This window comes from Crassostrea angulata, chromosome 5 (assembly GCF_025612915.1).
Source record: "Crassostrea angulata isolate pt1a10 chromosome 5, ASM2561291v2, whole genome shotgun sequence".
In the NCBI taxonomy this organism is placed as follows: domain Eukaryota; kingdom Metazoa; phylum Mollusca; class Bivalvia; order Ostreida; family Ostreidae; genus Magallana; species Magallana angulata.
Window position 1 is genome coordinate 24646954 of NC_069115.1, and position 21939 is coordinate 24668892.

The window sequence follows — 21939 nt, forward strand, 5'->3', positions numbered from 1 at the left end:
GACTAGAGTTCAATATTGCTTGGATCCATACAATTTTCTAGAAATATTTCTATCACCGATACATAGTTTGATTGAATTAATTTTATCTTTGAATATTATTTAACATTATTCATATGGGGGTTTCTCGACATTCTTGTCGAAAAAGTCCAAAAATTCATATTATAAAAATATGCGTAATTCAAATTAGAAAATACATGTACTTGTCATGCAAAATAACATATCATTGATTTTGAAATAAATAAACATCGACAAAATCAACTCCTCTCAGTTCTTCAGTACTTTGATTTGTGTGTGTAGTGGAACAGTACACCATCTTTGTAAACCACATTAAAATATAGAAATGATGAATTGAAGAAATATGTTAAATCAAATAGATCGTGAAATAATAATATATACAACCTACCGATCAATAACAAGATATTGATTGTTTTTTTTAATATGAACGAAACCATACCGAAAAACAATTGAATTAATCGATTCCTAACGTAAAACGTTTATACAGGCATGGACAGAACAGCGTGTACATTCTCAAAAACCGATTTGTTAGAACCGTTAAATTGTTTCTTTTTCTTTTAATGTAAATTTAATGCGGAATGTATGACGAGATAAGATGAACGACACTTTGCTAATAGCATGAAAGTGTGTCATGGCAAACACTATTTCCGTTCCGTTTTCCCCTGATTACTATAATACCAGATTTGTAATGTATTTTGCTGAGATTTAGTAACTACACAAATGAAAATCTCAATTATAAGAGCCATGCAAGATAAACTACGTAAATAATCATAAAAAAATTACATAATCTCCGGCAATTTTGATGAATCCAGCCTGTATACAATTAGATTTTTTGTATTTATATATTTCCCCCGACTTTGGACATGAAACTATGGTGATGTCGCCAGAATACATGTATTTGCTTTGCATGTTTGGTAAGGCATGGAATAATTCCCCAATCTCCCACCTGAACGAGTTGAAATCAATCAAAATAAGCCAGGAATTTGTTCAACAAAAGGGACTTCAATCGTAGTGTGTACTGTGAACGCATGGTTAGGATATCAAGTTTCACTCCAAGGTTTTTGCCGTGGGTTTCCTCATTGTACTTGGTAATATTCGTTAATCGAAGACCATTCTGAAAGCTAGTGGAGGCGAAAACTTCAGATTAAATTTTTTTTTATTAAAACAGGTGCCTGTACATTCACACTATTACTGTAACATGAATTTACCAGTCTATTTTACCTAGGTACATAAAACCCATCAATATTTATACAAATCAAAATTCTGCACATTATAGAATTCAGGACGTCCTGTAACATAATCAATTAAGCGAATACGTCCGATACCAAATCTATATCCTGCTTGATTTGTTTGTGTAAGGCAGAGTTGTAATTCATTCAGACTGGGTACACACTGTAGTATTCAATATTAATAAAGGTGGTATGGGACACATCCATATTGTGACGTTCTTCCTATATCGAAATGCATGTATTAGTAAACAAATAATTCAAATATAATTTTTATAAATGCCCCCCCCCCAAAAATTGTTTCACAACAGCGTTGCGCAATAGGTTTGAGCGTTAACTACGAATCTGCAAGTCATGAGTTTGAATCGATCCCCTTTGGGATTTTATTAATTTTTCTGTTCCCAAAATTTTCTGGTCAAATATTTTAAATTATAAAAATTCAAAACAAGTCAAAATACATTGATTTTAATGTACTTTTATCCAAATGAATACTGACAAGTGTCCCATACCACCTTAAACTATCATAATTTAAATTAAAGAACAAAAACATACATTTTTTGTCATCAAGTTTTAATCAAACTATCTACAGAGATAAAGAGGTCAGAAAAATGTAATTATGAACTCTATTGTAACAAGAATTGAAACGGAACATTAATAAATTTAATGTTTTATACAGAAACATGTAAACACATAGGAACACAGAATATCATTTTGTTTTCAACATGCATTAATATACTTTGGTACCAATATACAAACATGTAAAAAACGAATTTTAATTGAACTGAACAAATAACAAAATACTTAAAAGTTGGTTGCTTCAATTCATATTTTCTGGGACTATGTCATGAAAAAATTGGACACAGAATGTTTACAATAAACACAGAATATCATTTTGTTTTCAACATGCATTTTTGGTACCAATATACAAACATGTAAAAAACGAATTGAACTTGAAAAATAACAAAATACTTAAGAGTTGGTTGCTTCAATTCATATTTTTTGGGACTATGTCATGAAAAAATTGGACACTGAATGTTTCCAATATACACTCATATTATGCTGCAATATTAACGAAGATTTGTGTAACATTGAAATATTTTGGATGGTAAAAAAAAAGAGAATAGATAAACTTTCTAATTGATTTGTTTCAACATACACGTATAAAACACATGCTCATGTTTTTCATCACTAGCTAACAAACTATAATAAATAAAATACCATACATAAAATAGATGATATAAGACTTCTTCATGGATTTCTCATTTCAATCACAAAATGATAAAATTGATGAACTTTTCATAAATAAACACACATCTCATCAAGATCATATTGTCCATAACTGGATGTAGTATTTATTCTTTAAATACATTGATAATTTCTATGATAATCCTATAACAAAATATTCTTGAACACCTGTTTTCCATACACATTTATAATATAACAGTGTAGTATGCAATGTAGAAATACCATAATAAATAACAAACATGTTTAAAGAACTTAAACAAATCACACAAATAAGCCTTAAAAGATGGTACTTTTTTTTCTGTAGATTATTGCAAAGACAAGGAGGACAATAGGCAACCCTGTCTAATGCAAGCTTCAGTTTTTAACTGCGTCATTATATAAAATAAAATGTCATTATATAACAAATTGCTATTATCTGAGCAAAAAAAACCAAAAAACGTATGGAAATAATATGGACTCTTAGTTTACATACATACTGGTGTGAAATTTTATCAAGAGAAAATTATAATTACAAGACCAAATCATTTTTAGACTGGAGGAGATGTGTTTGGGGAGCCATGGAGGTTAAACTTGTTTTCACAACATGTACAGAATGTAGTGTAGTGGGTCTAAACTTTTTAATTAGCACTGAACATTTGAGGGGAGAGAAAAGATGAATACTAATTAAGATGTTAACGGCAAATTCAAATACATGCAAAATAAAGGAACAAGTACACGTAAAATACATACTGATATAAATAGCTCCCTCATCGACAATAATAAACATATTGATGTCCACATAGTAGCAAAACATTGCAAAAACTTAAAGAAACTCTATAGGACATTGTAAATATTATGCTATATAAAAAATATACATGTAGATGTAAATTTTGCATAAATATATATTTTAAATGCCTGGATGGAAGCTTGTTTGTGTATATACATGAAGGGATAGCTCTCACAAGATAGCATCACAATGTGGTTGGATCTTCAAGTTATCCATCACAACCTCACGTGATATGTTGAAGAAAAAGTATAATTCACTACATATTGTAAACAAGGATTCAATTTGGGAAGATGTATTAAAGGTTCCCTTTGTGGTTCAAGTTAGGATTCAATGAATATAATAATTTGGTTTCTTTTTCCTTCTGAATCACTATTTTTTGTCTCTTTAAAAAAAAATATAAAAACAATGAATCACATTCTTTGATATATTCTACAGCAAAAAATCAGAGTAAAAAGAAAAATTTGATCTTTTGGTTTTATCACATTTCAGGAAAACGGTATATAACATGACTGTGTAACAGACTTTCATCAACTTCATTCAAGTCTTTCAATTTTTTAAAACCAAATTAATATTTAAAAGTCAGAGTGGTTGACAAAGGAATTCATTCTTATAACAATAAAAATAGAGTGGGAGCAAAAACATTTAAATTCGTTTAAACAATTGGGTAAACACAAACAAAAAATCGAAGATGATTACTGGTATGTGCCTGGGGGCAAATAGCAATAAATTGATTTCATCTTCAACAATTCAGGCTTTATTTTTGCTTTAACACGTCAACAAAATTGTACACAAAAGTATGTCTTTAGGCATTTTTGATGCTTGATCAATGAGATGTGACATTGGGACTTTAAAACTTGAAATAAATTTCACTTTGAATGTATCATGTATCTTTCTGAATCAACAGGAAATTTCTTTGTATGTTATTGATGAGATAAAAATGAATGATATTTTTTTCCTATAAAATAAAAAGACAAGTTTTTGCACAAATATACCACTTTCTAACTCGATCAGCTTTTACAACTTACATTCCCGTTTAAAAGAAATAATGAAACATCTAAATCCAAACAAACACCTCAATGGTACACATATATCTGTTACAAGTCCACACTTTAAAACAGTTTCATGGAAATCAAAAGCAAAACTTTGTTACCACAATCTGCCCCCTTGGATTCTTCTTATTCCACATGCATGTAACTAGGAGACTTTCTAGATGGCAGATGTACGAATAATATGAACAAATTGCATAACAATTAAAACAAATGTTAAGTGATGGATGAACCTGAATTATCTGCTGGCAGGCTTTTGGAATTCTATATCACTGTCACTCTCCTCATGCATGGAGATCAGTCTCTGGCCGTTTGAGTCTTTGTGGATCAACCGCTTCATGGCGAACTCATCCTCGCCTGCGTAGCCCCCAAAGCGCCGGTGAAGGAAGCCTATCACTCCACCAATGCATAGAACGACAAGGAAATTGGCAGCTACATGCCACGAAAAGAACATGGTGGCTATCATCAAATCGTCATGGTCGTCGGGTTTCCATGGGATGTGGTTTGGATATGGATTGTAGAGAATGAAGCCAACCTGCCAGAACCAGGTTCCTTGGAGCAAAAATCCATAGCACCTGGACAGGGCGCAGAGGATATTATGTCGGTACTTCATTTCCAAAATAATTCCTAATGCATTGAGGGCTATAGAGTAAATCAAAAGCGTATGCAGAAGAACATCCAAATGTGTTCGGCCATGCAGATGAAATTTGAAAAGAAGACCCTCAACTCCAATGGCCAAAATGTTTGAAACATAATCTAAGTCCTTTGGTAGTGGCACATCGAAGAAGAGAAGTAAATCTATTACAGCAGTTATTCCAAAAAAGAAAAACATTGTGGCGTGCTGCCCATTGCCAAGTGCTGTGAATTTTCCATCACTGGTCCCAGTGTAGATTTCTAGCGAGAACCCAACAGACACCATGAACAGTTTGACCATGGCTTCCAGTGGCCAATTCCGCAGTCTCCCAGGACAGCAGAGGAATGGAAACGTGACGGAACTCTTGAACCTGGTGTCGCGCTTCAGAGCTTTGAAATATCGCGTAAAGATGGAGATGATCCACCATACCGACATCACAATGAAAAAAGACCCTGGAAGGGCATGTCCTGCAAAACTTCCCATAATACTCCTCTCTACAGTTTCAAACTACCGAAAAAACGTCAACTGACACAGGATGGAAATCTGAAATGAGAAAAAGCAATTATTGAGTTAGTCACAGTCGCGCTGTACATTTAGAAAATATTGATTTGAAAATGTATAGTATCTGATGAGGTGAAAAATGTTTATTAACAAGACACATTTATCACCTGTTTACAAACCGGTGATCAGAGAGAGACATGCATATTGCCAGTTATATATAGCTATGATCAGAGACCGCGAGGACAATCAACAGATCTGTGGAAATTTCCGACTCAATGCATTAACACACAAAAGCATACCCCTTATAAATCAGATACAACAACCACACATTCACCTGGCTTGCAGTTGGTAGGTGATACCATTACGTGACAGACATCCGGCATATAAAAAGTTAAAAAGTACCGGTAAATCAAAACAATATTTTCCCCTTTAATACAGACATGCTCCAGTAAACAACTATGGCATATTGAACCTTATTAATGTAGATATATAAATCATTGCATTCTTCTTGTTACAACTATATTTTTTAAGTAATCGATTTAAATAATTAAACAATTAAAGCTTTCATTTATAATTATGATGATCATGACGGTATTACAATGTTTTCCTTTCAGATGAAATAACAAAATACCTGTGTAAAATTCCTTAAAAATCATTGTTATTTTTGCAGTAAACAACTTCAAAGTACATTGACAACAATTAAAGTACAAGCTTGTACTTTCTACCTGCTTGAATTAATTCTACAGACACCAAAAAATAGGCAAGGTGTATTGTGAAGCCTGGAATATACAAGCTTGGACCCCAACCCATCACAGCCTTAATTGTACAAGTAATACTTTTAAAATATTCATTTTCATTTTTAAAGTACATAACTATACTTACACATGTACATGAAGCATTAATGTATGATTAATTTTCTCCCATTTAACATGTTTATTTCTCCATACATGTATGTCTTAGTGTTAACCAGGTCAGGACCAATTGCCCAAATAGAATATGACTTTAAAGTGCAAAAAATAAAAAATTTTGACTTTGAAATTTTTGATATAAATCTGCATTAATGTGAATCAAATGCAACATTTGGTTAAGAAGTTTTTCTATATGTCTTTAGATTATAAGACTGATCCCCAAGAAGTTTTGGATATACTGAGGGATCAACCTCCATTATAGTACAGTTACAGAAAAGGTTGTTTACCAAAAGTTGTTATATTTCATCTTTTCTAATGCAGATTTATATCAAAAATTTCATAATCAAAAATTATCATTTTTTGCACTTTAAATTTATATCCCATTTTGGCTAATTTATCAAAAAAAAGGGTTATTATATCCCATTTGGGGAACTGGTTCCAACCTGTTAACTGTTTCTAAATACAATGATTTTACAATTTTAAATATTTTGCATTTATGGTGCTTATAAATGAAATTGCATCTAGTGGTGGTCAAGTTAAGGTTAAAGTAGATCTGTAGTTATATATATATGCAAATGATGCCTTATAGGTGGCATATACTGAACATGTAAAAGACTTCAACATATCAAACAAACAAAAAAAGTCAGGTATGTTTACACCTGTATGTATTCAAGGTCAAGGCCATTTTGTGTGGTTTATCTTATTTTAATACATTAAAACAATTTTCAAAGGCATTTGGTATAGGCAAGTGACATACCTGTAAGAAGTCTTCAAGGTGAGGATGTTTTTCGATGATGAATGACAACTTCCCCTCACCTCAATCATAACAACACCACAGGAAAACAATCACAAAATTGATATTTAAATCATTCTAATCTACATTGTATGATATCTGTAAATTTTTATTATGGAAACGAAAGTCATTTCTATACACCGGACTGCAGTCAAACTATATTCCAAGCAAATCAATATCGACCTACCACTGACCACCGAAACCTTGTATGGCCTTATATCGCCGTCCCTATTCTCTACCACCTCAGCATAAAATGAACGAAAAAAAAAAATTGTCAACATTTTATTGAATCAATCCATGAATCAATACTGCTCTCAGGCAAACAATGTACTTGAATGAAAGTTAATGACTTTCCTGCGAGCCCCTCTAATCAATATTCATTGTATAAGCTAATGCTCCTGTTGAATGTTCGTTAGGTCAACCGTATACCAACGGATACCTGTAGCACCCGCATTACATATTTTGATCATTATACACACAGCTCCATCATTGAAAAGTCTGTTTTTTCATTTCCAAAAACCAGTGATTGTTTAATTAAGACATAAAGAGCCACCCACAATATACTGTATTCAACCCTTGTTTTTCTTATGTCTGTTCAATATTAGCGATATTAATTAAATAGCAGTATATAGGGTTATAACTCTTACAAGAATTAAATACATGTACTATGATAAAAACTAATGAAGTCCAATTGTGTTGATGGAGGGACGAGAAAGCTGGGTTAGATAAGATGCCAATTTTACAGTTATAATTATTTTACTGTTGAAACTTAAGCACATTAAATTTTCTTATCTAAGTTATCTTCCTTAGCCAATCTGCTTGAATATAATAGAATAATTCATATAATAATAATAAAAAAAAAAAATGAAATTTTGAAATTTTGATTCCCAAGGCATGCAATTTACAACCCAATCTTCACAATAATTTTTCAGAATACATGTAATGCAACTTTAATTATAACTTAATTGATTACAAGTGGAATTGATCCTTCATATATTAAATGTAAGATTTGATCTTTTTTAAATAATTAAGTTCATTTAATGTGAGGCTCAACTCATGTTACACTGATTGAAGCAACATGAAACAATTTGGAGTAAGAGCAGAAATAATCATTTTCTTTAATAAATCTTGAAAAAACTAATTATAAACATTGAATCTAAAGTTAAGTAACATATCATATTACACAAAATTGTTTAAAAAATTAAACTTTGTTTATTAATGATTTTGAAGTATTTCTTTAACGTATACTTTAGCCACTGTAACAGCTTTTTAACACCCAGGTCCCAGAAGTCTCCTGTGGATTAATCGAAATTTCATTCAGACCTTTTAAATTCTCCACCCAGCAGGGTAATGTTTACCTTCAGTATTTAAAGGCCGATCATGAATACGCTGATCACTCCTACATACCTGTTTAAATCCCAAGATCACATGTCTTTCTCACTAAAATTAAGTAGTTGAGAGTCACGCTTCTCTTTCAATTCCAGATCATGATCACTGGTCTCAGAAAAGGACAAATATTTCACCCCCCTATAAAAGACCTGTGTCACCATGCATGCTAATCACTGTACCATACCCACAAAAAACCTACCTCAGTCCTTCTCTCACCTGTAAACAGGTAGCAATGAGAGATAATGGCACTCGCCTGAGACAGTACAATTAAGTGATGACTTCGTACTTCGTACAGTAGGTTTGATAAACAGACACAGATCTTTGAAGATTGGCTGGAAGCTTTGTAGCTTGGGGTTCTGAGGTGAACCTATCTACTGCGCAGTATCGACCAGTTCATGCTTTAAATCACGTATCTCTAATTCACCTGGACAAAATCACTGGAGGATTTAAAAATACCTTTAACCGGCCAGCTCCCCCCATCCCCATTCTTGAGACCCCTTTTGGGGCTATAAATGTCAGCTGGGTAAACATTGAAAGATGTGTTTTGTGGTATATGACATTATAAGAAAAGAACAGTATTTTAATCTAGTCAGAATAGAACACTGCTGCAGACTTAATTAAAAGCTTTTGTCACACATTTAACTCCAATACAGATTTACCAAAGTTTATCATCTACATCTTGAATTATACTACATCCATTATTTTTCTTAATGCATTGCTACTTACTTAAAATTAAATGTATAAGATTTTTGTTTATTTTGCATTTTCTTAGTAATTAACTTATATCTTCAAAAGCATAAAAAACAAGCTAACTGTGAGCCCATGCTCTCTAGTGATATCTCCACTCTGATGTGAATATATTATATACAAAATAAGCAATGTCATCAGAAAAAATTGCAAACTTGGAACTTTTCTTCTTATTGCAATATAGTTGTCAACACTCAGAAAATAATGGCGAGATTTTAAAATCACAGAAGGATGCTTCCCACGATTTTACGCGGATATTAATTCCTCACGTTTAATTAAGGAATCTACAGTATATTAGTGGAATACTTACAAACATGTATATGAATTTTGAAGTTTAAAACTCTGTTGAAATCAAAGTTGGTTTCTAAATTCTTCCATGTAAATTAAAGATGTTATTCATGTACATATAAAATGTGCACAATAATATACCAGCTAGGACGTACCAGGATAAAACATGGCACGACCATTATAACATGAACAGGAAGGGGGGTTATCTTGACATAATCATCAGTCACTGTGGTGACCATATACAGTATGGTCATTATAACATGAACAGGAATGGGGGGTTAATCTTGACATAACTTTCAGTCACTGTGATGGCCATATCCGGTATGGTCACGTCACAACTTGGCCACTAGAAATTTAATCTCCTTTAATTATAGATTCTTTGTTTGACTTTCAATGCACAAAAAAAAATGGTTGTCCTATATAATGACCTAAGATTTCATAACAGTCTAGCCAACACCATGCAAGGGTATTGATAAAAAAAAAAAAAACTCTAGCCGATGCCATATCAAATTACATATCTGTTGTAAATATCTAATACAATGTTTAATATATATTATGTATATATACTCTAAAGTGTTTATAAGTATTGTTGGTGAACTAAGCTGATATATCTATATATATATATATATATAAATAATTTTTTTTTTCTTAATCAACTTGGGTTTTATCTAAATATTGGATTTTTTCAAATATTAGATTCAATTTGTTGTGTACAGTATTGTATTTCTTTATCAACATGACAAATATTAAATCCTCAGAAAACATACAGTCATCTACCAAAAGCTTACAATTTACATGTACATGTTGGAACAAATCTCATTTTTGAAACCTAGCACTAGCTAATAGTCATGATACATATGTAACACATAATTAACAAAGTCAAACATATTGTCATGCGCAAATCTAGAGGGGGGGGGGGGGGGGGGAGTCCTGCCAGGAAAATGAAAATGAAAATTTATTAAATTAAATTTACATAGTAAAGTTATCGCAAATATGTCTCGGACCCCCCCCCCCCCCCCCCACCTTAACCCCCCATGAATTTCATGATTTGGGGAATATTTTTCTTTTTTGGGTATGGATTTTTGTTGAAGCTATATGTATACATGTACTACATTGCCCCCAAGATTTCTGATGATTAGTGTAGCTTTCAATTTAGACCCCCCCCCCCCCCCCCCCTTGGAAAATTTTTCTGGATCAGTGCATATATTAACAATCAAGAATATAAATTAATTAAAGTAACACTGACAAATAAGACAATAACTTACAAGCACATGTAAGTCCATACTGATAGGTTCACTGAATTACTGTAATTCATGCTTTGATAAGCCAGTGAATTTAAGATTAATATTATATCAACAATCATGCGGTCTAATTCTGAAAACAGATACTTTTTTTCTTAGACACTATTTTAATAAGTTCAATTCGAATCATAGCTGTACAACTGATAGCCATAGAGCAATAAACAAATATATTACAAGCATTTACAACTTACATTGTTTCTCTTTGTCATCAATGTTTTAATCCTGACTGCGAGTAAACATTTACTGTCAGTGACATTTCCTCGCTCAAGATTTCCTTCAAAAGTTGGAGAAAAGAGAGAAATAAAAATAATCACGACACTTCTGTTTGCTAGCCTGTACACAGTCCACCAAACGCCACTGTGCGTATTTTGTATACGGATTTAAATTACGTGACCACACTTGCTCATACATACACACACAACGGAAAAAGAAATTTTGCAATATCAATTTGTATGCTAGCTGCTGCTGTGTTTTTAAACCACGTTTCTATGCAGTAGTTAGCTGTGTTTACCGCGGAGGGGACATTTTTCTATCTTAAAAGACTAAAAACTACCAGTACCGGTACTTTTAGTCTTTAAATCTAAACTTTTAATCTTCAGTCAAGTGTGACAGAATTTATAGGTATTAAATCACCTAATTTTAAGATCATAAAGGTCATGATGCCTTACCATTTCTATTTCTTATTTTAAATTCACCTCAGACTATACATAATCTTAGGCTGAATGCATGCAAGCACTCATGAGGCACATGTACTTTTAATTTAGAAATGAGCTTTTCATAAGATATATGCACTACTGTTATAACAAACATTTATACCTATATAAGATCGTACATGTAGGTTTATGCATTCCATACGGGTCTATAAGTTTATAATGGTTTTAATATTGATTCCCCTGACCTCCGAATAACCTGGGTCTCGGTATCATTAAGTTGAAATTGTTTCTGAAAGTATACATATCAACAGTGTAGTAAACTTGAATCATGTAAAATAAAATTATATTATTTTTTTTTGCAAATGTGTGAATATTTAGGATAAATAAGCTTTGTCAATCATCATCCAAGTCAATGGTGGAACTGTTAGTTATTTTTTACTATTCTAGAATATTCTAGAAAGTAAAAGGAACATCAGAGAGTGTCCTATGTAGTTCAGGCTAGGCCTGTCCTTCACTTATGAACAAAAATATCTGACGTCCTCCTGAGGAAAAGATAAACAAGAGGATTCAGTCAATGTGACAGCAAACCAGACTTTCTTTTGTGTGAACATGTAGTATCAATAATCCAATTGTTGATTTATAAAAAAATCAAAGTACATGTATGATGCGTATCTCAATGGTGCATATTTGTACAATTGATTAATGCAAATAACTGAATTTAAATCTTGAAAACTGTAAGAGGAGTTACATTGTATCTGGACAAAGGATGCTCTAGATTGATCCTCACCTGTCAGTTTTTTCTGTATTTTGAGCTAATCTTAACATATCTTGCATTAAACTTATCCTATTTTTTATCTTAATGAGGGCAACTTCACCACACATCAGACACATCCCCCCCCCCCCCCCCCATGGATCGGAGAACTTGGTTTAAAATATACAAATAAATAAGAATGCACCCGCATGCTGTTTTTTTTTTTTTTTTATCCTAGTTGAATTAGAACTACTTAACATAATCATCCTGGTAATCAAGTTCAAAAGCTAGTATTTTTTTCATAAATTTTCAGAAATCAAAATCCTACCAATATGCACACCTCTGATATATGTACAATTGATCTGCAAAAGAACAACTTCCTATCTTGAAAACTGTATGAGGAGTTATCCGACAAATGCGGGTACCCTTTTGGCAGCCACCTGCCCACCATTTTCACCATTTCAATAACAAGATTTTTCCGTTGGAAAACCTGGTTAACAATAAAGTAACCTTAGAATAAAGTACATCAGATGCTCCATCATCAAAAATTTGGTTATTACCAAGATATTCAAATTACATGTAAAATGATTTAGCAAAATCTAAATATTTCTTTCTTAACTGTTTTCCACAAAAATACAAAATCTGCCACAAATGAATGAAGATGTAAATTTCAAAATACATTTTCAATATGAACATTGTCATTGGAGATTTTATCATTTAATTTCAATGTCAAATTTTTCAATTTGGTTTTGCCATGGATCTGACATAAATTCACCGGACAATTTTTTCCTTCTAATAAGCATGTGTTGTGCCCATTCTTTTAATAATAACTTAAATTCATAGTAAAATAGTTAAATTTTTCAAAATAAACTAATCAAATGTCATGTGGTATGTCATTTTGTGTAACATATGTGTTTTAGAGTTTGCTCATGCCAGATGACAAGTAATTAGTGTGGTCAGTCTGATCTGCTAATTATCCCCAATTAGTCAATATAATTGTTCCAAATGAGTCAGATTTAAAATTTATCTCTATGTTTCTTAGTCTACTGACAGACTCGGGTGGACAGTCAATAAATGATAATTCATAGTGAATTCAAATCACTTAATTTATAAATTGTGAAACCTGCCTTCGAGTTATAGCTCTATGCATATTCGACTTAAAGGTCAATTCAAGCCTAATAACTATAGGTCGACCCCCTGTCTGTTGGGTTGGGCCTATACAAGTTAGTTCCCCTTATCCTATGGTGCCCTTTCCCCTCAGTGACACAAATAATTCTTCACGGAGCACTAAAAAAAAAGTGTAATGTTTTGGATCAGTCAGGTCTTTTAAAATCAAAGTATTGTAGATATTGGTATGAGAAAGATCTCTCACTGATAAAAACCCCTTTACACAGTTGATATCATTATGACTTAATTTTTTGACTGTAAATCAAAGAATTTGACTTGATTATGAAATATGAATCATTTATAATCTGTTTGTAACACATTATAAACTTTTTTGATGACATCACAATTGCTCACACATAAAAATGTACTAAGCCGCTCAATGTTACGTTTAAATTTTGTTCATTTTTTTCCTAAAGAGAACAAATTTGTCTCAATTTCAAACAATAAACAAAATAAATTCAATAGCTAAAAAAGAGTCAGAAGACTCATATAAAGTACCGTATTTTCCCGACGACTCGTCGATGCGGACGACTCGTCGAATTGCCCATATTTAGCCAAAATTTTAACAAAATCCTATGATACATCGATCTCAGACCATACGTCGATCTTATCACTTCAAAATGGCCTATAAAACTGCAGTAACATTATCAGTGTATGATGCCACGATGTCACCGATATTGCTACCAATTATTATTAATGATTAACATTTAAACAATTACGCTTTATACTTATGCATCAAATTTTCAAATACCGGCAACTTCTAAAAAGTCGCTTGCATTTTAAACAATTCCCGATATCGCAGGTTATGCAAAACTAAACTTACTTTGTCAGAAATATTTTATTCCCAAGCATTAAAATAAGTATCCACTCTGACTATCGCCAGTGTATTCGCCATTACGTAACCAGCCACCTGTTGACTTGGCGCGTGGTCAATGTTTGTTTAACAATTTCCAGTGTCATAGGCATGCACCTGTCTCGTGTCGGACTTCAAAGGGGGATCTCAAGTGAAGAAAGCTTAGCAATTACTATGATTTAATGAAACTTGTTTACTTTGTATCCAGTAATGCAGTTACACGCTATTGTTTTACATAGACACTTATAGAAATAGATCGATCATTTGTACGACTTGATAATGACGATATACGACATACATACGTTTCCTAAAAAAATTATCTAACAATAATCAAAGAATTGGACAATAATTAATGAACTATAATCACTCTTATAAAGGTACTCTTTATATACACAGGGAGTGAAATTGCCGTAAAGATCTCAGCCTTAGGGCAAGATAATTAACACAACCGGTGTCAGCCTATTGTATAAACAGTAGTATTGATAATTGCCGATTACGTATTTTAAGATTGAATTTGACCATTAAATATTTCTGATTTATACTTTCCACTAACAACTCTACAAATAAAATAATTAAATTTAAAAAAACATCCCCCGGACCTACTGCAATATTTTCTTCCATTCAAACTTGGTTTCAATTTTACTGCGCAATGTTATCTTCCTACTAGTGATACATAGAACCATGTGACGATGTGTTTATAAAAACGGAACGGTAAAACTTTTAATTGATTAAGGACAATGTAACATTTTTTAATAACTGTTGTTATTATTATGTATTTAAGTGTTGACAGATGAGTGAAAATGATAATTATTAAAGATGAACAGTGAATTCAACAACGTAATTTTCAATCACACAGCCAACTCAAGATGATTAAAACCAAGATTTTTAATGCTATTTTTAAAAAATTTCTGACATCGAGCCTACGACAAGTCGAACAAGACGATAAGTCGGGTGCTCTGCTTCAGAGGAAAAAAAATACTGACTAATTGTCGGAAAAATACGGTAGGTTGAAACAGTTTTACGGCGTACTTTATAACTTCAATTTCACTCCTCATTTCCTCATGTCAATCTGAGAAATTGTTCTTCAATTCGATTAATATTCGACGGTCAATAAAACCAATGAAATTATACCACAAAACCAGGGACGTTTATACTAAGTTAGTATATACGTCCCTGACAAAACAAAAAAAGATTTTTATTATTTCACCACCAATAACATGAATAAGTTCCACAAATCAACAAATTAAATCCGGCCATGAACTTTAATTAATTTAAGCCATTTTTGGGTAGAGTACTGGGACGTATATATTAGTAAGTCCAATATATCGTGTATATACGTTCCTAGTTATGAGGTACCACATGTAGTATAGGAACGATTGCCGTATTCTACCACAGGACTTGATAGTTTTATCTATGACGGTAAATAGTAAACAACATCTATGACCTGTCGCTTGCGAAGCTTATAAATAGACTACGTTACAGGCCTCTAAATGTATCATGCTTTGATGACAAGTCCCGTGATTCTACCCACCGACTGTTCAACAAAACTAACTGGATGATAAAAAATGCAGAACTAGGCAAATATTAAAAAGAAGAATGCTTACCCCAATACAGGTATGATAGTTTCATTCAGACATGATATCACCGTCCCAGATATCCACCCGATCTGAGTCTACGTGACATGCATCACAGACTTCACAAAAGTTCATGAAGTTACCGGAGTTGATCGAAACTTGTTGGAATCCAGAGCCCGATCTTAATTTAAGATTCGATGGCATATTTGCAGAAATTAAATAAAACCGTTCGATTTGGTAAATCTCGTAAGACTAAATAATGGGAGATATAGAACAGTAGAATGACAGATTGGCTGAATGAACTGATGAATAAATGAGATATAATGATTGTGTGAATGAATTAATGCAAAAAAAAAAAATTGCGTGAAAATATGCACGAATTTATCTATAGCGCGGTTCATTGTGGATCATTGTGGTTAAAAGACGCGCCCATTTATAGGGTCTATTTTGGTATCATCATTTTTACCGGGGGGGGGGGGGGGGTCCGAGGGATAAGTGTGTTTACCGAGGTAATAGGGAGTAATTAAGAATTGTGCGATTTTCTTACTGAATTTTTAACTTGTATCGCAAAGTACACTTATAGGACATTTAGTTTACAGCTTCAATTTCATGAAATTTCTTAAAATTTTCATGATAAGTTATGATAAGTTATGTTGTTTCACTATATGTTCAGAGGGGTCATAAACATACGATATTTGGTTATGAAAATCCAGAAATGAACAATGTTCAGATCGGCAGGACACGAACATTGGATGAAACAGACAAACAATCAAAAAGGTTAAAACTGAAAAAATATGACTTTATTGTCATCATGACATCTCTCTCTCTCTCCCTCTCTCTCTCTCTCCCTCTCTCTCTCTCTCTCTCTCTCTCTCTCTCTCTCTCTCTCTCTCTCTCTCTCTCTCTCTCTCTCTCTCTCTCTCTCTCTCTCTCTCTCTCTCTCTCTCTCTCTCTCTCTCTCTCTTGTCATCATGACAAGAAACAGTAACTAGACATACTGTGCACAAGTTCATAAATAATACTCTCCACTAAGAATATGTAACAATTCAAGTATTTTTCTTTTGGATGCACCATTTTTCATTTATTATACTTTCATGTTAAATACTGATATCTGATTATAATAATAGACGCAGTTGATGATCCGTCCTATTACCCTCGGCGTTAGCAACACACTTAGCAACGGGTAACACAACGAATTGTTACATGCGCGTAAATTATGCGCGTGCGGTTCGCCGTGGATTCACGTCATTTCTATATAAAATCAGTTAAAAAAATCTCTAAAATTAAGACATTCAGTATAATAAAATAAATAGTGCCTGTTTGGGAGGATAACAGTTGAAATTGACACCCCTCGAAAACCATTGTCAACCTCCGCTTCGCGTCGGTGGACAATGACCTTGACAATGACCTTGACAATGACAGTGTCCTTGAACTTAAAAATGACAATTTCCTATATACATGTATATCCCTACAGTAAGTGTACTTGGTTTTTTTTTTAGGTGGCTCATAAAAAGAACCAGATGGCAGATTTTCTGGAAACTTCGCAAATATAAATAGTTGGTGTTAATTACATATGGTTAAAAACTTAGTTTTGCTATCGTAGTTTTTACGTCCCCCCCCCCCGGCCTCCTTAAATAATCCTTTTTGTTGGAGCGACTCATCCTGTAGAAATTCGAGGTTTTAGAGTAGTATCTATTAGACATATAAATCTGCAAATTCCAAATAATTGGAGTAGTTGATGCTTGCAAATTTGTAATCTTATTCGCATCTTTCTTTGTTTTTGTCAGTAAAATCTGTCAATATAGAAAAGACACCTCTCTCTCTCTCTCTCTCTCTCTCTCTCTCTCTCTCTCTCTCTCTCTCTCTCAGTACAATTATATTGTCCTAAAACAAGTATAATTTTTCAACCAAACCAACTAACTGCGTATTACATGGCGACTAGCTAAAATATCAAATTGTGTATATAAGTAGATTCAGACGTCGTTTACACATTCAATTTAACTATTAAGCATATATATACCAGAGCCAAATAATTACAGTGGCACAGTGCCATATTGTCGCCAGTATTATTACACGGGAGTCGGCCAAGATTGACAAACGAAAAAATAAAGAATAGCAACCAAACAAAATTACACATTTTAATACATCCACCTTGTCCTTTCTTTTCTCGCAAAAATCGAAAGTGATGCCATCCATCCATCTATCCATCCGTGACAGATTTGATCACGCCCCGACCGAAATTATCACCTCACAATATTCAAAGAATGATTCCTTATCACTTGTCCCTATTAATGTAACTTAAAAGAAAAATTCCTTAAACCCTCTATCTTTAAATTAATTCTATGATTGTCAACACAAAATGTAAAGGATTTGTGCAATTTAGGTAAATATATTAAGAATGCTTTTGTTATCAGAAAACTTCATGTATAAACTTGCCTTTTTCAAGTGACTTGTATTGTACTTAGCATGTGTATATTAATTGTATATGTCTATGAGCTGTACAGCTGTTGACCAATAAACAATTCAGTACGTATATTTATATAATTTTAAGCCATTGTACGATTAAATATTTAAATATAAATAAACACACCCCGCTGCCGCCCTAATTATACATTTGAAATTATGGGTTATATAGTACAAAATCGATATGTAGTGCTATCCCAAGCAAAGACACTGGAAAATGTAAATATTATATATAATATGTTTTACGGTGCGACCGTTGGGGCGAGCACAGCATGTGATCAAACAATGAATTATAATAAATTAATAAAATAAAATTAACAACGTAAAATTTGAATGCCAAAAAATAAAACATACCTATTTTTCAGTAAATTTTCATTATTCATAGTTTATAAGATTTGTTATAATTTATTTATTTATATGTAGAACAATAGTTTAATCTCAGAAACAATGTTGTTAAATAATAAAGAATTTAATATATAAATATTCATTGCAATGCATCGATCTCCTCTTTTAAAGTGATTGTGATTATGATTGATTGATTGATTTCACCCTTTTTTTTTGCAGTAGACATTTTTTCTTAAACTTACATATAAAACTTGACTCATCATAGAGCTCCCCCCATGCTAAAAAATTTTTCATTTTTGTCAATTTATACATAGAAAATCGACTTACCATGGATTTGCCCCTCCACTTAAAAAAAAAAATTAATGTTTAATTTTATTTTTAATTTACGCTTAAAAATATTTGCTTATCATGTTAAAAGAACATGGTGTTGTCCCCCCCCCCCCCCCCGCATGTAATAAATGGAAGTGAAAATAAAGAAACCATTGAACTGCTAAAGAGCTGAAGGATTAGAATTTTCATGATTTATTTTTCTTTTTGCTTGCAAAGATTTTTTGGATGAGGCTGCCATCCACCCACCCACCCCCTTTAAAAAAAGGCGCTGCTACGTATATAACGTTACGTTTCAGGAAATTACCGTAATTATAGTGAATAAAATATTTGTGAGCATTCATCCAAATTAGTGCAATTTACAACTGTTTCCTGTATCTGAAGAAATGTCCTTATTCGTCATCTGTTCTTTATCTTAGCCTTTGCAAGATTTGAAGAGGATTTTGGTCATTTCAGCAGATTTACAATAACTTCAATTAGAGTAATTTCCCCTTATCAGTGCTTATTGTGACGTCAAAGCTGACGTTGGTTAAGTGTCGTCTTACTCTTTAAAACTCCCCTGAGAAATAAAAGTATGCGAAGTATACTGTTTTATTTACTTAAAAAGCATGCTGTTCTTAAAATTACACATCTTATAAGCTTTTCAAAGGTTTTACTTTGATTCTCGGGAGAACGTGATGTTGGAACGTGAGGTTGGAAACCATTGGTACTATGAATTGTGGGTCAAAATTTACTGACTCCGAAAAAATATATAGTCTCGTTCAACCAGACGCTCGGCTGTCTCCGTAAATCTCCGACGAGCAGAGAGTCTGGTAAAGCGTCACGTTATTGTTTGTAACGTCAAAACGAGGCTTACCAAAATCCTGGTATTGAATTTGATTGGTTGAAAGAAACACACCTCCTATAACATGTAAACAATGACAGAAGCAAACGATTTTGCCGTTTAAACTGAAGGATCTACGACTGGAAAGTTTAAAAACGGTTATAAATGCAAATGATTTATATGCAGTGTTACCATACGGGATAGGGTAAAACCAATAATTAATCTATTTTAAAGCTGTCAAGGTTGTAAACAAACATTCACAGCTTCGTCGAACTTAAGTTCAGTCATGTTTAATGAGTTTATCGAAAGCGAGACTATAGTATAAGACTAAATTGACGTAAGTTCCATAATTTTCACGGCAAGAAAATAAAGTACTGTATATCACACAAATCTTTAACCGGCACACATTGACAACGATTCAAAATGAAACTAAATCAGCGCCCCCTATCGGTAGCGGTAATCAACGTGACGCTTTACCAGACTCTCTGCTCGTCGGAGTTTTACGGAGACAGCCGAGCGTCTGGTTGAACGAGACTAAAAAAATATATCGGATCAATGTGTAAACGTTTGTGACGTCACACGATTATTTTTGATTGAAAGTGTACTGAGGTGAACTTTAGAGGTAACATTGACTGTATGTCGCTTACATCGTTATTGTTTTTACTGTCTAAATTTGTCTTGCTGATTCTCGTGAGAGTGTGAAGTGATAAAAATTGCCATGATTACAGGGAACTACTGGGACGATTAAAACGATGCATTACTGGTCCGATTTACTGACGCCAAAAAAATCCGTTGAATGAATGTGCAACTAGTCCGAATTTTCTATTCACACACGCCTTGCCGGTAGAGCTCGCTTCGCGCCGGCGCTGCGCGCCGGCGAGCTGCGCTCGCTATTACACTATATATGACCATTTTGCCCCGAACAAGAGTCAAAACCCCTACCCAGGGGATATGAAATTTTCAATTGTCATGTTGTAAATTTTGAATTTACTGGGTGGGTGTAAATACAAAATTTACAACATGTCATGTTGTAAATTTTGTATTTACACCCACCCAGTAAATTCAAAAACAACATGACACAATTTTGGTAGAGGGCCTTCTGATTTTCTTAACTATGAAATGTTGCTTTTAATTTTTAGTCCTATTTTCTTTCCAATTTTATTTAGTTTGTTTGACTTCTCTCTGATGTCACATATATAATGGGACAGTAAGGCGAGGTCCACTAACCTTCTGACCATTGTCCACTGTATTCCTGTATTCCCCTTGGCTTGTCAAATGCCTGTTTTGCGATTCAATCTCTCACTAATTTTAAAAGGATGGACAAGAGTAAGCAGCCTTCTTTCAATCCAGTCTTTATCAGAAAGGAGTCAGTGACACAGGGGCTTGGTTGTTGGATAGTAAATTTCCTAATTACTTGTTCCCGAAGAAAAAATTGATTAAAATTGTCAATCTAAATGTATATTTCTGTGTATTGTTATAAATAAATTCACTGAAACCCCCCGTTTCACTCGTGTTAAAAAAGTGTATTCAATATACATTAAACTTTTTTTAATGTACATTGAATACACTTTTTTAACATGAGTGAAACGGGGGGTTTCAGTGAATTTATTTATAAAAATACACAGAAATACACATAAGATAAGATAGGAAATGCACTATCCAACAACCAAGCCCCTGTGGTCAGTGAGGGATGCTTCAGGTATCACTTGTACCAAGAATTCTTCATATAAGGTCTTGATGACCCTCTTAGATGGTATTCAATGGTGTCTTAGTAGTTGTCACGTTCCATATCTCTGTTGACTCTGTCAAAGGGGTTTTCGTGCGATAAAATGTATGTACACTGTACAGTGATGATTGCCATTCAAGTGAACAGATTGCCTACAATTATTCTGTATGTTGCAATTTTAAATTACGCACTGATATCACTGGTCAAATATTGTTGCTATTATGTTATATATATCATAATAGCTGAAATAAAAGTGAAGAAAAAAACAGTATGTATACAGATTATATGTTAGATGAAAATTGTCATATGCATGAAGATTGTTCCACAAAGAGTGCTAACTCTTTCAATTCTAGTAAGTTGATTAAATCATTTGGATTTCCCAAGGAAATATTTTGGTT

General features: G+C 33.1%; 1 protein-coding gene across 6 annotated transcripts; it reads right to left on the reverse strand.

The window, feature by feature from the left end:
* Positions 1 to 1181: 1181 nt before the first annotated feature.
* On the reverse strand, positions 1182 to 16016 carry LOC128184043 (transmembrane protein 45B-like). Of its 6 annotated transcripts, none has more exons than XM_052853347.1 (2): positions 15888 to 16016; positions 1182 to 5475 (listed from the first exon to the last, which is right to left on the reverse strand). In XM_052853347.1, the coding sequence occupies exon 2, from the start codon at positions 5413 to 5415 to the stop codon at positions 4537 to 4539; it is 879 nt and encodes a 292-aa protein (XP_052709307.1). In that variant the 5' UTR covers positions 5416 to 5475; positions 15888 to 16016; the 3' UTR covers positions 1182 to 4536. The 6 variants fall into 6 exon arrangements, with proteins under 6 accessions (XP_052709307.1, XP_052709309.1, XP_052709311.1 ...); XM_052853349.1 differs by lacking the exon at positions 15888 to 16016 and adding an exon at positions 11051 to 11120; XM_052853351.1 differs by lacking the exon at positions 15888 to 16016 and adding an exon at positions 9581 to 9699.
* Between the last annotated feature and the right edge of the window lie 5923 nt (positions 16017 to 21939).